We start from the raw sequence: 17,508 nt of genomic DNA, 5'->3' as shown, positions 1-17,508 counted from the left end.
TCTGTGGTTTTATAGACAGCAGCCGTGACCTTGGGTGTGTTTTGACGGGATGTCTGCCTGCAGATTGCCGGCACTGTTCCCGCTCTCTGTCCAAACCCATCTGGGGGCAGGAGTGCAGACGTGTTGTGGACAAGTTGGTGGTGGCTGTTGAGTGAACCGCTTCCCGCTCAGTGGCACTGTCCCTGGGAACGTGTGTGCCATCCTGGGGCAGGTCAGGGGTTAACCCTGCCATGTGGACCCACTCCGCCCCCTCCCCACACTCACTAGACGGCCCTGAATAAGCCCCAATACTCCATCAACCCACCACTTACGCTAGATATCCCAGCCCCATCAGTGGCACCTCACATTCACCAGGTGAAACCCACAGCCCGTTCCACCAACATTTGCAGGGTGGGACAGCGGTAGAGTTGCTGCCTTATAGCGCCGGAGACCCCGGTTCCATCCCGACTACGGGCGCTGTCTGTACGGAGTTTGTACCTTCTCCCCATGCTCCGAGATCTTCGGTTTCCCCCCACACGCCAAAGACGTACAGGAGTGCAGTGTAGGTTTACAAGGTTAATTCCCGGGATGGCGGAACTGTCATATGCTGAGAGAATGGAGCAGCTGGGCTTGTGGACTCTGGAGTTTCGAAGGATGATAGGGTATCTCATTGAAACATGTAAGATTGTTAAGGGCTTGGACACACTAGAGGCAGGAAACATGTTCCCGACGTTGGGGGAGTCCAGAACCAGAGGCCACAGTTTAAGAATAAGGGGTAACCCATTTAGAACGGAGATGAGGAAAAACCTTTTCACAGAGAGTGGTGAGTCTGTGGATTTTCTGCCTCTGAGGGCGGTGGAGGCAGGTTCTCTGAATGCTTTAAAGAGAGAGTTAGATACTCTTATTTATAGTGCAGTTAAGGGATATGGAGAGAATGGGAGGGGAGATATGGGAGGGGAAATAGAGATAGGGGGAGCAGTGGGAGAGTGGGGGAGGGGGTGCAGTGGTAGAGTGGGTGGGAGTGAGGGGGGGGGGAGAATGTGAGAGGGGGTGAATGAGTAGGAGTGGTGGAAGAGTGGAGCGGAGAGGGGGGAAGTGGGGGGAGAGAGAGTGAGGGGGGGGCACTGGGGGGGCATGAGGGGCGGGTAGTGGGGGGGGGGTTGTAGTGGAGTGGGGCGTGTGGGGTAGAAGTGATGGGGGTGTACGTGGGGAGGGGGAGAGGAATGAGGGGGGAGCGTGTGAGGGGGGAGGGGGAGGGGCGGGGGAGTGGGGGGGGGGGGGGGGGCTGAGGGGGAGTGGAGTGATGGGGAGGAGTGGAGGGGGTAGTGAGGGGAGGAAGTGCGGGGTGGGTGAGGGGGAGGGGAGAGAAGAGGGGGGTGGGGAGGAGTGAGGGGGATTGAGAAGAGTGAGGGGGGAGTTGGTGAGGAGTGGAGGGGGGGGAGTGGTGCGGGAAGTGGGATGAGTGAGGGGGGAGTGGGGGAGGAGAGTGAGGGGGGCAGTGGGGGGGCGTGAGGGCTGGGGAGTGGGATGAGGGAGTGGGGAGAGAAGGGGGGTAGTGTGGTCGTGGGATTGAGGGGGGAGTGGGTAGAGGGGGGGGAGTGAGGGGAAAGTGATGGGGGTAGGGGATGGAGGAGTGGGTGAGGTGTGAGGTGGGGGAGTGAGTAGGGGGGTGAGTGAGGTGGGCGTGAGTAAATGAGGGGGAGAGTGAGTGAATGGGGGGAGGGGGAGGAGTGAGGGGGGGGGGGGTGAGTGAGTGAGGTGAGGGGGGTGAGTGAGTGAGGTGGGGGTGAGTGAGTTAGTGAGAGTGAGTGAGGTGGGGGTGAGTGAGTGAAGTGGGGGTGAGTGAGTGAGGTGGGGGGTGGAGTGTGAGGGGAGGGGAGAAGTGGGTGAGGGGGGAGGAGTGTGGAGGCGGGAATTGAGTGATTGAGTGGGGGGGGGGGGTGAGTGAGGTGGGAGTGAGTGAGAGTGAGTGAGTGGAGGGGGTTAAGGGAGTGAGGTGGGGGAAAGTGAAACGAGGGGGGGGAGTGAGTGAGTGAGGGGGGTGAGTGAGGGTGGGTGGGGGGGGAGTGAGTGAGGTGGGGGAAGTGAATGAGTGGGGGGGGGGTGAGTGAGGGGGGTGAGTGAGTGAGGGGGGAAGTGAGTGAGGTGGGGGAAGTGAATGAGTGAGGGGGGGTGAGTGGAGTGAGGGGGGTGAGTTAGTGACGTGGGTGAGGGGGGGGTGAGTGAGGTGAGGGGGGAAGTGAAGTGAGGGGGGGGGGTGAGTGAGTGAGGTGGGGGAAGTGAACGAGGTGGGGGGGGTGAACGAGTGGGAGGGGGTGAGTGAGTGAGTGGGGGGTGAGTGAGTGAGGAGTGAGTGAGTGAGTGAGTAAGTGAGCGAGATGGAGGGAAGTGAACGAGTGAGTGTGGTGAGTGAGTGAGGTGGGGTGGGGGGGTGAGTGGGAAGTGAGTGAGGGGAGGGAAGTGAGAGGGGTGGGGATGAGTGGGGGGGAAGTGAGTGAATGGGGGGGGGGGGGAGTGAGTGAGTGGGGGAAGTGAGTGAGTGGGGGAGGGGGGAGTGTGAGTGAGGTGAGTGAGTGAGTGAGTGAGTGAGTGAGTGGGGAAGTGAGTGAGTGAGGTGGGGTGGGGGTGAAGTGAGTGAGTGAGGTGGGGGGGGTGGGAGTGTGGTGGGAGGAGTGGGAAGAGTGAGGAACGAGTGGGGGGGGGGGGAGTGGAGGGTGGTGAGTGGGGGGGGAGGGAAGTGAGTGAGTGAGTGAGGGGGAGTGAGTGAGTGTGGGGAAGTGAGTGAGTGAGGGGGTGGGGTGGGGGGGAGAGTGAGTGAGGGGGGAAGGGAGTGAGGGGGGGGAAGTGTGGATGAGTGAGGGGGGGGGTGAGTGAGGGGGGGGTGAGTTAGTGACGGGGTGAGGGGGGAGTGAGTGAGGTGAAGTGGGGGAGGTGGGGGGGTGAGTGAGTGAGGGGGGGGAAGTGAACGAGTGAGGGGGGTGAACGAGTGAGGGGGTGAGTGAGTGAGTGAGGGGGGGTGAGGTGAGTGAGTGAGTGAGTGAGTGAGTGAGTGAGTGAGTGAGTAAGTGAGCGAGATGAGGGAAGTGAAGTGAGTGAGGGGGGGAGTGAGTGAGGTGAGGTGGGGGTGGTGGGAAGTGAGTGAGGGGAGGGAAGTGAGAGGGGGGGATGAGTGGGGGGGAAGTGAGTGAGTGAATGGGGGGGGGGGAGTGAGTGGGGGGGGGAAGTGAGTGAGTGGGGGAGGGGGGGATGTGAGTGATGTGAGTGAGTGTGAGTGAGTGAGTGAGTGAGTGAGTGAGTGAGTGAGTGAGTGAGTGAGTGAGTGAGGTGGGGGGGGGGGGAAGTGAGTGAGTGAGGTGGGGGGGTGAGTGAGTGAGGGAGTGAGTGAGTGAGTGAGTGGGGGAGTGAGTGAGTGAGTGAGGGGGGGGGAGTGAGTGGAGGGGGGGAGTGAGTGAGTGGGGAAGTGAGTGAGTGAGTGGGGGGGAGTGAGTGAGTGAGTGAGGGGGAGTGAGTGAGTGAGGGGGAGTGAGTGAGTGGGGAGTGAGTGAGTGAGTGAGTGAGTGAGTGAGTGAGTGGGGGAGGAGGGGGTGCGGACGCCGCTCGTCTCGCATTGCGGGTGTCCATTGACGTCTCTGGCCGCATTGGTGGAGCGACGGCCCAATGGGGAAGCAGCGGCCCGTTGATTGGTGGAGCGACGACCCAATGGGGAAGCAGCGGCCCGTTGATTGGTGGAGCGGCGCCGCGCTGTGCAGGGATTGGCTGGTGCGAGTGGATACAGTGAACGCGGCCATCAGCAACAAACCCCTGAAAGCGCGATCTGTAGATCTTTGATCAGCAAAGCGCAGCCGGTGAGAGGCGGTGCCCGGGGGGAGGAGGGGGGTGCAGCGGGGCCCGGGATGGGGTGCGGCGGTGCCCGGGGTGGGGGAGTGAGGCACCAGGGTGGGGGTTGCGATGCTTCAGGGTGGGGGTTGCGAAATCGATGCACCCGGGTCGGGCGGCGGTTTCGTTGCATGCAGAGGTGGGAGGGAGCTGTGCACCCAGCAGTTGCCTCGCCCACTGTATCCGTTGTTGCAGGTGTGGTCTCTTATACATCGGCGAGACCAAACCTAGACTGGCCGATCGTTTCGCTGAACACCTTCGCTCAGTCCGCCCGGACCTACCTGATCTCCCGGTTGTCAAACACTTTAACTCCTCCTCCCATTCCCACACTGATCTTTCTGTCCTGGACATCCTCCATTGTCAGCGTGAGGCCCAGCGCTAATTGGAGTAACAGCACCTCATATTTCACTTGGGTAGCTTAGTGGTATGAACATTGATATTCCCCTAACTTCGTCACCCTTGCATCCCCTCTCTCTCCTTCCCTCCCCACCCTCATCATCGTACTAGTTTTACTGTCGCCCTGTCTACTCTGTCCACAGCCAACCTGTTGTGTGCCCGACATTTTCTTTATTATCGTTGCTTTCTGCATATCTTGCAATCATTTCTCCGAATTACCTTATGTATCTCTTGTTCCCCTTTCCCCTGACTCACAGTCTGAATAAGGGTCTCGACCCGAAATGTCACATATCAATTTCCTATCTTCAGTCTCAAAGGAAGTACAGACAGGAAGAGGTGAAGGAACATGGTGAACCCGATGAGCTGTAGCTTGTTTATTTCAGTGCAAGGAGTATTGTGTAGACAGCAGGTGAACTTGATGCCTGGGACTGTGTGTTTTTTTGGCAATTGTGGAAACGCTGTTGTGAGAGGAACCCAACTGGCAGCTCAATGTTCTGGGGTTTTAGAAAAATAGGTGCAGGAGTAGGCCATTTGGCCCTCCGAGCCAGCACCACCATTCAATATGATCATGGCTGATCATCCAAAATAAGTACCTTGTTGCTGCTTTCTCCCCATATCCCTTAAATCCGTTAGCCCTATGAACTATATCAAACTCTCTCTTGAATATATCCAGTGAATTGACCTCCACTGCCTTCTGTGGCAGAGAATTCCACAGATTCACAACATTTTTCATCATCTCAGTCCTAAATGGTCAACTCTTATTTTCAAACTGTGTCCCCTGGTTCTGGACTGCACCAACATCGGGAACATTTTTCCTGCTTCTAGCCTGTCCAATTCATTAAGAATTTTATATGTTTCTGTAAGAACCCCTCTCATCCTTTGAAATTCCAGTGAATACAAGCCCAGTCGACCCATTTTTTCATCATGTCAGTCCCGCCATTCTGGGAATTAACCTGGTGAACCTATGGTGCACTCCCTCAATAGCAAGAACATTTTCCCTCAAATTAGGAGACCAACACGGCACACAATATTCCGGGTGTGGTCCCGTACAACTGGAATAGGACATCCTTGCTCCTAAACTCAAATCCTCTCACTATGAAGGCCAACATGCCATTAGCTTTCTTCACTGCCTGCTGTACCTGCATGTTTACTTTCAGTGACTGATATAAAGACACCCAGGTCTTGCTGCACCTCCCCTTCTCCTAATCCGACACCATTCATATAATAATCTGCCTTCTTGTTCTTGCCACCAAAGTGGATAACCTCCACATTATACTGCATCTGCCATGCAACTGCCCACTCACCCAACGTCACCAAGTCATCCTGCAGCCTCATCACAGCTCACACTGCCACCCAGCTTTGTGTCATCCGCAAACTTGGTGATGTCACATTTAATTCCCTCGTCTAAATCATTAATATATAGTGTAAATAACTGGGGTCCCAGCACTGAGCCTTGCGGCACCCCATTTGTCACTGCCTGCCATTCTGAAAAGGACCCGTTAATTCCTACTCTTTGCTTCCTGTCTGCTAACCAGTTCTCTATCCATGTCAATATCCTACCCCCAATACCACGTGCTCTAATTTTGCACACTAATCTCTTGTGTGGGACCTTGTCAAATGATTTATCTGACTTCCACTTTTACTTTTCTTCCTTCAACCTTTTGCTTCTGCCCTCATTTTACGGCCCTCTGTCTCCCTGCATTTGTTCCAATCCCCCTGCCATATTAGTTTAAACTCTTCCCAACAGCACTAGCCAACACTCCCCCTGGAGGACATCAGTTCCGGTCCAGCCCACTCCGTCCTGTGGTACTGGCCCCACCTCTCCAGAACTGGTACCAATGCTCCAGGAATAAGAATCCCTCCCCCTTGCACCATCTCTCAAGCCACATATTCATCCAAAATATCCTGTCATTTCTACTCTTACTAGCATGTGGCACTGGTAGTAATCCAGAGATTATTACCTTTGAGGTCCTACTTTTCAATTTATCTCCTAACTCCCCAAATTCGCTTTGTAGGACCTGTTTTTTTTACCGATATCGTTGGTACCTATGTGCACCAACTGGCTGATGGTCCTCCCCCTGCAGAATGTCCTGCAGCCGCTCAGAGACATCCTTGACCCTTGCACCAGGGAGGCAACATACCACCCTGGAGTCTCTTTGCGACTGCAGAATCACCTATCAATTCCCCATACAATGGAATCTCCCATCACTATAGCTCTCATGCTCTTTATCCGGCCCTCCTGTGCCGCATAGCCCTCCATGGTGCCATGAACATGGCTGCTGCTGCCTTCCCCTGATCAGCCATCTCCCCCCAACAGTATCCAAAAGGGTATATCTGTTTCGTAGGGAGATGGCCGCAGGGGACTCCTGCACTACCTGCCTTCTCTTGTGCTATCTGGTGGTCCCTCTCTGCCTGAGCAACCTTCACCTGCGCTGTGACCAGCGCACTAAACATGCGATGCACAACACCCTCAGCATCGCGGAAGCTGCAAAGTGCATCCATGCGCAGCTCCATCACCGCCATGCGGCTCGCCAGGAGCTGCAGCTGCACACACTTCCCACACACATAGTCGTCAGGGACACTGGAAGCATCCCTAATTTCCCACATTGCACAGGGTTGAGCACACCACAGTGCCAAGCTGTTCTGCCATGACTTAACCCTTAATCCCCAGTGAAACTTAAATCAAACTAGTTTCACAGGGGATTTATTTTACTCAACACTCCTCACACTATCCAGGAGCCCTGTCTCTGCCTAGATCAATGAATTTGATGTTTCAGACGTGATCAAGAGGGGGACAACAGAGGTGGGGGGAGTTGTGCCACTGATCAGAAAGACTGTTGAAGCAGCAGTCAGAGAGGGCACACTGTAGGCCTTGTCCACTGAGGCTGTGTGGGTAGAGCTTAGATATAAGAACGGTGAGAGCACTCTAAGGGATTGTACTAGAGGCCCCAATAGCAAGCGGTAGATAGAGGAACAAATATGGAGTCAGGGGATATGGGGAGTAGGCAGGAACGGGGTACTGATTGGGGATGATCAGCTGTGATCACATTGAATGGCGGTGCTGGCTCGAAGGGCAGAATGGCCTACTCCTGCACCTATTGTCTCTTGTCATATTGAGACAGATTATTGAAAGTTGCCAATACAATGTAATGGAGTAGCCAATGTTGTTTCCTTGCACAAGTAGGGAAGTAGACTGAATCCAGGGAATTATAGGCTGGTGAGCCTTGCGTTGGTGATATGGAAGCTACTGGATAAGATTCTTTTGGATAGGATATTCTCCCATTTAGAAGAGAATGGGTTAATTAGGGAGAACATAGCTTTGTCTGTGGCATGTTGTGTCTTACTATCTTGATCTTAGATGACAAAAATGATCAAAGAAGGTTGGGCAGTGATGTTGTCTACATGGATTTAGTCAGGCATAAGCAAAGGTAGGGGTTGTTTTTAGTTTTGTTGACTATGATTGGAGAATTTAATGTTTGTGCCATTGGAATGTAAGCAATGCAAATGGAATGAACATTGAGATCTCCATTTTAAGTGACATTTACCAACAACCCCCCCCCCCCCCCCCCCCGCCCCCCTTCACTGTGCCCTGTCCCCGTGTGCACCACGTGTTCTCTTCTCCCTTTCTTCTCCCCCAACCTTTTCTAAGCACCAAAACAGACTTTAGTGTAAGAAAAGCATGTACTGTGCAAATAATGATTCCGACATTCTCTGAGGCTATACCTATTCAATGCGTTGTAACGTAGTGTTTATACAATTTTACTTGACACATTGCCACTCATGTGGCCCCCTGGGGTGATATCCCTTCCCTTGTTTGAGTGACATCTCCGCCACACACTGCCCCCCCCCCCCCCCCCCAGCAGCGGAAGGACCCGTGGACTATGGTCCGCCCCCATAGAGCCTTGGCGTTGGCTGCATCGAGCTTCAGTCCCTCAGCACGTACGCCTGCAGTCCCGACCTCCTCCACTGACTCCTTCCTCATATTTCATGCCTCTTTTTATCCTTATCTCACACTTTATTTGTTTGCATCCCTTGTCTTTGACCAGCCATCTGCCAATCAAACCCTGTCTCCTCATGTGTAGCCACCTATCACTAACCAGGTTTTGGCCTGTCCCCAACTCCCTTGCAGCTATCCCTCTCCATACTTCTTCCTTCCTCCCCCCCCCCCAATACAATTAGACATAAGTAGGGACCCGATCCAAAATGTCACCTATCCATGTTCTCACGAGATGCTGCCTAACCCCTTGAGTTACTCCAGATTTCTGTGTTTTTTTTTGTAAAGCAGCATCTGCAGTTCCTACATAGAAACATAGAAATTAGGTGCAGGAGTAGGCCATTCGGCCCTTCGAGCCTGCATCGCCATTCAATATGATCATGGCTGATCATCCAACTCAGTATCCCGTACCTGCCTTCTCTCCATACCCTCTGATCCCCTTGGCCACATCTAACTCCCTCTTAAATATAGCCAATGAACTGGCCTCAACTACCCTCTGTGGCAGAGAGTTCCAGAGATTCACCACTCTCTGTGTGAAAAAAGTTCTCCTCATCTCGGTTTTAAAGGATTTCCCCCTTATCCTTAAGCTGTGACCCCTTGTCCTGGACTTCCCCAACATCGGGAACAATCTTCCTGCATCTAGCCTGTCCAACCCCTTAAGAATTTTGTAAGTTTCTATAAGATCCCCTCTCAATCTCCTAAATTCTAGAGAGTATAAACCAAGTCTATCCAGTCTTTCTTCATAAGACAGTCCTGACATCCCAGGAATCAGTCTGGTGAACCTTCTCTGCACTCCCTCTATGGCAATAATCAATGCCATCGTGGACAATGACGCAGTTCCTTGTGTCAATGTTTTCCAACATGGATGCCATGATTAGAGGGTATTAGCTACAAGAGGTTGGACAAACATAGATTGTTTTCTCTAGAATGCTGGAAGTTGAGGTGGGACCTGATCGAAGTATATAACATTATAAGAGCCGTAGATTGGCTTGAGAGTCCCAGGGTGGAAAAATCAGATACTAGAGGGCATAGTTTTAAGATGAGGGGGGCAAAGTTTAAAGGAGATGTGCGGGGCATTTTTCTTTTACACAGAGGGTGGCGAGTGCCTGGAACATGCTGCCAGGGTGATGGTGGAAGGAGATATGATAGCAACATGTAAGCAGCATTTATATAGGCACATGGATGTGATGGGATTGGAGGAAGATGGATTATGTACAGGCGGATGAGATCAGGTTAACGCATCTCATGTTCGGCACGGACATTGTGGGCTAATTGTGTTCCTTGGTTTCCATTTCCAGTGGGGCGACTGTTATGATGGCCCGGACTTTCAGGTCCAACATGCTGGGTCAAGCAGGTTCTTCCAAGCTGCGTGCATTACCTCACTGTGTGCCTGGATGGCATTGTTCTCAGTGTGTGTGTGTGGGGGGGATAATTCTGGCACCTTTGTGTCATTGCCCACCACTCCGATGAAAACCCTGCCATCTGTAGTTGATGAGGAGCTCGGTCATTATTTGTCTCCTCTGGAACTGGTGCACTACAATGCTGAGAAGTGTGAGAGTGTGGGACCAGAGGGCAAAGCAGCAGTATAAAAGGATGTACCTTTAGAAAGGAGATGAATTTTATTAGCCAGAGGGTGGTGAATCTGTGGAATTCATCGCCACCGACGGCTGTGGAGGCCAAGTCAGTGGATAATTTTAAGGCGGAGATTGACAGATTCTTGATTAATACGGGTGTCAAGGGTTATGGGGAGGAGGCAGGAGAATGGAGTTGAGAAAGAAAAATAGATCAGCCATGATTGAATGGCGAAGTAGACTCGGTGAGCCGAATGGCCTAATTCTGCTACTATCACTTATGAGAACTATGTTCTGCACTCGGTATCTTTCCCTTTCCTCCACCTATTGCACGAGATTGATGTGATACAGTGTTATCTGATGAATAGACATGAAAAGCTGAAGTAACTCAGCGGGTCAGACAGCATCTGGAGAAAAGAAATAGGTGACATTTTGGGTCGAGACCCTTTACAGGTTCAGATTCAGATTCAGATTCAATTTTAATTGTCATTGTCAGTGTACAGTACAGAGACAACGAAATGTATTTAGCATCTCCCTGGAAGAGCGACATAGCAAACGATTTGAATAAATAATAATAAGTGTCCGGGGGGGGGGTGGTGATTGGCAGTCACCGAGGTACGTTGTTGAGTAGAGTGACAGCCGCCGGAAAGAAGCTGTTCCTCGACCTGCTGGTTCGGCAACGGAGAGACCTGTAGCGCCTCCCGGATGGTAGGAGGGTAAACAGTCTATGGTTGGGGTGAGAGCAGTCCTTGGCGATGCTGAGCGCCCTCCGCAGACAGCGCTTGCTTTGGACAGACTCAATGGAGGGGAGCGTGGAACCGGTGATGCGTTGGGCAATTTTCACCACCCTCTGCAATGCCTTCCGGTTGGAGACAGAGCAGTTGCCATACCATACTGTGATGCAGTTGGTAAGGATGCTCTCGATGGTGCAGCGGTAGAAGTTCACCAGGATCTGAGGAGACAGATGGACCTTCTTCAGTCTCCTCAGGAAGAAGAGACGCTGATGAGCCTTCTTGATAGAGTAGAGGTATTGTGGGTCCAAGAGAGGTCATCGGAGATGTTGACTCCCAGGAACCTGAAGCTAGAAACACGTTCCACCTCCGTCCCGTTAATGTGGATGGGGGTGTGCGTGCCGCCTCTGGACTTCCTGAAGTCTACAATGAGCTCCTTGGTCTTCTTGGAGTTAAGGGCCAGGTTGTTGTCAGCGCACCATGCTGCTAAGTGCTGGACCTCCTCCCTGTAGGCCAGCTCATCATTGTTGCTGATGAGGCCAATCACCGTTGTATCATTTGCATATTTGATGATGGTGTTAGTACCATGTACAGGTGTGCAGTCATAGGTGAAGAGGGAGTAGAGGAGGGGGCTCAGCACACAGCCCTGTGGAACGCCGGTGTTCAGGGTGAGGGTTGAAGAGGTGTGCTTGTCTAACCTCACAGACTGGGGTCTGTTGGTTAGAAAGTCCAGTATCCAGTTGCAGAGGGAGGGGTCGATGCCTAGGTTACCGAGTTTGGTGATCAGTTTTGATGGTATAATGGTGTTGAATGCTGAGCTGTAATCGATGAACAGCATTCTTACCTAAGTGTCTCTGTTGTCGAGGTGGGAGAGGGCGGAGTGAAGTGCCGTTGAGATGGCATCCTCCGTACTCCTGTTCTTGCGGTAGGCAAACTGATAGGGATCCAGTGTGGGGGGTAGGCAGCTTTTGAGGTGTGCCATGACCAGCCTCTCGAAGCACTTGGTGATGATGGGGGTAAGTGCAACTGGGCGGAAGTCGTTGAGGCTTGCCGCAGTGGAGTGTTTTGGCACTGGCACGATGGAGGTGGTTTTAAGGCAAGTGGGGACAACTGCTTGGGTAAGTGACAGGTTGAAGATGTCAGTCCAGACGTCTGTCAGCTGCGCAGCACAGGCCCTGAGCACGCGCCCCGGGATGCCGTCAGGGCCAGCAGCTTTACATGCATTAGTCCTACTCAGTGCCACGTATACGTCGTAGGGGGTGAGTGTGAGGGGTTGGTGATCGGCAGGTAGCACAGCCTTGATGGCTGTCTCTAGATTGTCCCTGCCGAAGCGGCCATAGAAGTGATTAAGCTCCTCAAGGAAGGAGGCGTCGCTGGATGTGGGGGTGATGTTGGACTTTTTATACTTCAGATCCGCTGAGTTACTCAAGCTTTTTGTGTCGATCTTCAGTTTAAACCAGCATCTGCAGTTCCTTCCTACACACATGTTATCTGATCCTTATATGTGTCCCATGAGCTCTGCCCCTCCTCCCCGCACCCTTGTGATAGACACAAAGCAAGGCAGCGAAATATGAGGTGCTGTTCCTCCAATTTACGCCGGGCCTCACTCTGACAATGGAGGAGGCCCATGACGGAAAGATCAGATTGGGAAAAGGAATGGGAGTTAAAGTGCAGGGCAACCTGGAGATCAGGTTGGTTAAGGTGGACTGAGTGGAGGTGTTCAGCGAAATGATCGCCGAACCTGCGCTTGGTCTCGCCGATGTAGAGTAGTTGACAGCGGATACAGTAGATGAGGTTGGAGGAGGTGCAAGTGAACCTCTGCCTCACCTGAAAGGACTGTCGGGGTCCTTGGATGGAGCCGAGGGTGGGAGATAAAGGGACAGGTGTTGCATCTCCTGCGGTTGCAAGGGAAAGCCCGCCCCCACTTCAGTGAGTGACAGCTGGGTGGTGACTAGGACAGTGACTGGCGATGACGTGACTGGGTGATGTCATGACTGGGTGATGTCGTGACTGGGCGTTGACGTGACTGGGCATTGACGTGACTGGTGATGACGTGACTGGTGATGTCTTGAGTGGGTGATGTCATGACTGGGTGATGTCGTGACTGGGTGATGACTAGGACAGCAGCTCTGCCCCCAGCTGGGCGTTGACGTGACTGAGGGATGACGTGCTGGGCGATGACGTGACTGGGTGATGTCATGACTGGGTGATGTCGTGACTGGGTGATGTCATGACTGGATGATGACGTGACGGGGTGGTGTCGTAACTGGGTGATGTCATGACTGGGTGATGTCGTAACTGGGTGATGACGTGACTGGGTGATGACGTGACTGGGTGATGTCATGACGGTGATGTCGTAACTGGGTGATGACGTGACTGGGTGATGACGTGACTGGGTGATGTCGTGACGGTGATGTCGTGACTGGGTGATGTTGTGACTGGGTGATGTCGTGACTGGGTGATGTCATGACGGTGATGTCGTGACTGGGTGATGATGTCGTGACTGGGTGATGTCATGACGGTGATGTCGTGACTGGGTGATGTCGTGACTGGGTGATGTCGTGACTGGGTGATGACGTGACTGGGTGATGTCATGACGGTGATGTCGTGACTGGGTGATGTCGTGACTGGGTGATGTCGTGACTGGGTGATGTCGTGACTGGGCGTTGACGTAACTGGGCGTTGACGGGACTGGGAGATGTCGTGACTGGGTGATGACTAGGACAGCAGCACCACCCCCAGCTGGGCGTTGACGTGACTGGGTGATGTCGTGACTGGATGATGACGTGACTGGATGATGACGTGACTGGGTGATGTCGTGACTGGATGATGACGTGACTGGGTGATGTCGTGACTGGGTGATGTCGTGACTGGATGATGACGTGACTGGGTGATGTCGTGACTGTCGGGTGATGTCGTGACTGGGTGATGTCGTGACTGGGTGATGTCGTGACTGGGTGATGTCGTGACTGGGTGATGACTGGGTGATGACTGACTGGGTGATGTCGTAACTGGGTGATGACGTGACTGGGTGATGTCGTAACAGGGTGATGTTGTGACTGGATGATGTTGTGACTGGATGATGATGTGACTGGGTGATGTCATGACTGGATGATGACGTGACTGGGTGATGTCGTGACTGGGTGATGTCGTAACTGGGTGATGTCGTAACTGGGTGATGTCGTAACTGGGTGATGTCGTAACTGGATGATGACGTGACTGGGTGATGTTGTGACTGGGTGATGTCGTGACTGGGTGATGTCGTAACTGGGTGATGTGTAACGTGACTGGGTGATGACGTGACTGGGTGATGTCGTAACTGGGTGAGGACGTGACTGGGTGATGTTGTGACTGGGTGATGTCGTAACTGGGTGATGTCGTAACTGGATGATGACGTAACTGGGTGATGTCGTAACTGGGTGATGATGTGACTGGGCGTTGATGTAACTGGGTGATGTTGTGACTGGGTGATGACTAGGACAGCAGCACCACCCCCAGCTGGGCGTTGACGTGACTGGGTGATGTCGTGACTGGGCGTTGACGTGACCGGGCGATGACGCGACTTGGCGTTGACGTGCTGGGCGATGACGTGTAACGTTTGTATATGACATCAGGTCGATGACGCGATAACCTAGTCCCCGCCTCCTCCCCGCAGGTCTCCATGGCGACGCCGGGCCTAGCCGCCTTCAGCGAGGCACTGGCGCGCCACACCCGGGCCGAGGATGCGCGGAGAGACAGCCGGCTGCTGCTGCAACCCTACGCCAACTGGGAGGAGATGCTGCTGCCCGCTCCTGCCGCCATCGCCATCCTGGGGGAGCTGATGGCCGTGTCGGCCGGCCTGGACTTCGGGCTGGAGCCGGGGCGGCTGCGGCAGCTCCGACACCCCGACTCGTTCCGCGCCTGCCTGCAGCAGGTGAGCAACGAGGGCTGGACGGCCTTCAGCCTGGCCCACAGTAACATGGACCAGATCCGACTGCAGGCCGCCAGCGTGCCGGTACACATGAAGGCTGCTGTACACACGCTACTGCGGGGGGATAGGCCGACGTTGCTCCGCCTGTTGCCCCGACAACTCGGCTGCATCCGCGCCGCCGCTGACGAGTGCCGCGAGCTGGCGCACGCCGCCGACCAGGGCTTTGTGCGCGTGTCCGCGTTGGTGCACGAGCTGCTGGAGGCGTGCGCGGGGGCGCGTGGCGCGCGTCGGGCCGAGGCGGAGGCTGCGCGTGAAGCACTGGAGGAGGCGGAGCGGCGTCGTGTCCGGGCCGAGGCCGAGCGCCAGCGAGCGGCCGAGTGGGTGGAGCGGGCTGGCCGGGAGGTGGACGATGCGAGCCGGGCGTGGCAGCGAGCAGAGGCCCGGGAGCCAGGGCCCTGGGCTGTGCTGGGCCTACACGCTGCAGAGTGCACCATCACTTCCGTCAGCGGCCTGTTGTCCGGCCTACTGACCGTCAGCGAGCCCGTGGCCTTCTCCGGGGCCATCCTCGACACCCTAGGAGCCCTGGGCTCCGCCGTGGCCGAGCGTATCCGCAGCAAGGGAGGGCCCGACAGCCGGCCCGGGCCCGGAGTTCCCGCTAGCCCCGCTAGCCCCGCAGTCCTCGCCGCCTCCGCCCGCCTGCTGCTCGCCGCCTTCAAACTGCAGGAGCTCCTCACTCCAGAGCGCCAGCTACTGCCCACCGCCCTGCATGACCCGCAACCCTGTGCCCAGGCCCAGCAACTCCTGGACGGGGTGCAGGCCGAGCTGGAGGCCGGCGGCACAGAGGAGGAGGAGGATGAGGAGGAGGGTGGGCCCGGCCTCGCCGCCCTCGCCCTGTGCCGCCACGGCCTCAGGCTGTGCCAGCGGCTGCAGGAGCTGCACCCCAGCCCCGAGGCCCAGCAGCTGGAGCAGGCGGCCGCCTCCATCCACCAGCTCCACTGCAAGGTAATGAGGTTCAACTCGGGCTGCGCCGCCTCCTGCCCCGGGCCCGCCCTGGCCCCCGGTGCCCCCAACCTGTCCGGGGCTGCCAAGGGGCAGGAGCCAGCTGACCGTGGGCTGCTACACACCATGCTGACCCAGGCCCGGGTGAAGGTGGAGACGGCCAAGACGCAGCTGGAGACGAGCCGCCAGGAGTACCGGCGTGGGCTGGAGGTGCTGCAGGAGAGAGACCGGGAGCTGGAGGAGCTGCTGCAGCAGATGAGGGGCTGCCGGGTGAAGGAGCTCGACCTGGGCGACACGCTGGTGCTGCTGGCTCAGGGGCTGCGGGCACTCGGCCAGGTGCAGGAGCAGTGGGCCAAGCTGATCCGCTTCTTCCAGATGATGTCCAACCTGATCAAGGTGTGCCTGAGCAAGACGCTGGTGCAGCTGGCCGAGCAGGCCGAGGACGTGCAGGAGCTGGAGAACTACAGCCAGCAGCAGCTGGTGCGTGACCTCATCTACTCGCAGGCCTTCCAGGCCAGCAACATCTCGGGCCTGGTGCACACCATCGCCAGCACCTACATGGACGTGTCCAACAAGTACCTGATGGACCGCATCACCCAGCTCGGCCGCCTCGTCACGCTGGAGCCCGGCGACGCTGACTTCGCCGCCCAGCGCCACCTTCTGCACCAGGGCTGCGACCAAGCCCGCAAGATGATCATGCAGCGGGCGCTGAGCAGCCAGCAGGACTTCGAGAGGCAGGTTCAGCTGCGCATCGAGGCCATCGACTCGGACATGGCAGCGGCACTGCCCCCCGCCCCGGCCCACGAGCAACAGCTTATCGAGAGCTCCCTGAAGGAGCAGCCCAGTGCCATCTTCCACGAGCTGTCCCACTACGAAGAGGAGCAGTGGGCCTGAGGGGCGGCCGGGCATGTGGCACAGAGGGAGTGGGGGGGGTCAGACGCCTGGGGTGGTGGGGAATGAGAATGGCGATAGGTCAACTGGCGTGGGGTGCAGGAGTACCTTGTGTAGGCAGATGTGGTGCAGAGGTACCCGGTGTGGGCAGATGTGTATTGGTACCAGGTTCACATCAAACCCTTCCTTCGGCTCACAATGTCTGTGCCTAACACCATGCTGACAGTTGATTTCGACACTGATCCATTTCCTCCATTCTCAGAATTTGCACATGCCTATCTAAAAGCTTCTTAAACCCCGTCCCATATCTGCCTCCACCACAACCCCAGCAGTGCAGTCCAGGTACCCACCCTCTGTGTAAGAATAAACACCTGCCCCGCATATTCTTGCAAACGTTGCCACTCGCACTTTAAAGCTATGCCTTATTGTCTTAGACAGTTCTATCCTGGGAAATGCATTCTGACGGTCTTCCCTATCTAAAGCTATCAGCATTTTATATTTTTTTATCAGGTCTAAGTCTACCTCTAATCCAGGCAGCATTCTGGCAGATTGCTACTTCAAAGCATGCGGGTAAATGGGGGGGGGGGGGGGGGGGGGGGAGGTGTTGTGTCACTACAATTGTGACCTATCCAAAGTCCTGTACAACTGCATCATGTTTTCCTGACTCATACACAAAGCCCCAACCAATGAAGACAAGTATATAACTCTCTTTGCTTGCGTTGCCACTTTCGGGGAGCTTTGGGTTTAGATCCTAAGATCTCTCTTGTACATCAATGCTGTTCAGGGTCTTGCCAATAACCGCTACTTACACCTTACTTTGGACCTTGTCCATAATAGCTGGAATTTCAATCAGGCAAATCTTAAGAGTGCTATCAAATTACTCTCAGCACGTCTCCTGCCCAACCAGAGGCCCAAACACCCACGACCACAGCTACTCAGCCATTAAACATGCCATACCCAGACCAGACTTTCGTAAATCTGAACACCAGGTTGAGCTTCTATCTCCTGCTCATGAACAGAAACTGAAGAGGGAGGATCTGGCTCAGTTGGCTGCGGGGAGGCCAAGCCAATGGTTATTTTGAAAGCGGAGATCGACGGGTTCTTGATTAGTACGGGTGTCAGGGGTTATGGGGAGATGGCAGGAGAATGGGGTTGAGAGCG

The 17,508-nt window shown here is 55.1% G+C and overlaps 1 protein-coding gene across 1 annotated transcript; it reads left to right on the top strand.

Moving 5' to 3' along the window:
* Positions 1 to 3,596: 3,596 nt before the first annotated feature.
* Positions 3,597 to 16,936, top strand: LOC129699825 (uncharacterized). Its single transcript, XM_055639945.1, has 2 exons — positions 3,597 to 3,824; positions 14,203 to 16,936. Exon 2 carries the CDS (start codon positions 14,209 to 14,211, stop codon positions 16,348 to 16,350), a length of 2,142 nt encoding a protein of 713 aa, XP_055495920.1. The 5' UTR covers positions 3,597 to 3,824; positions 14,203 to 14,208; the 3' UTR covers positions 16,351 to 16,936.
* The last annotated feature ends 572 nt before the right edge of the window (positions 16,937 to 17,508 follow it).

This window comes from Leucoraja erinacea, chromosome 8 (assembly GCF_028641065.1).
Source record: "Leucoraja erinacea ecotype New England chromosome 8, Leri_hhj_1, whole genome shotgun sequence".
Classification (NCBI taxonomy): domain Eukaryota; kingdom Metazoa; phylum Chordata; class Chondrichthyes; order Rajiformes; family Rajidae; genus Leucoraja; species Leucoraja erinaceus.
The sequence above is the reverse complement of the archived record's forward strand: the minus strand, read 5'-3'. Positions and strand labels throughout refer to the sequence as shown.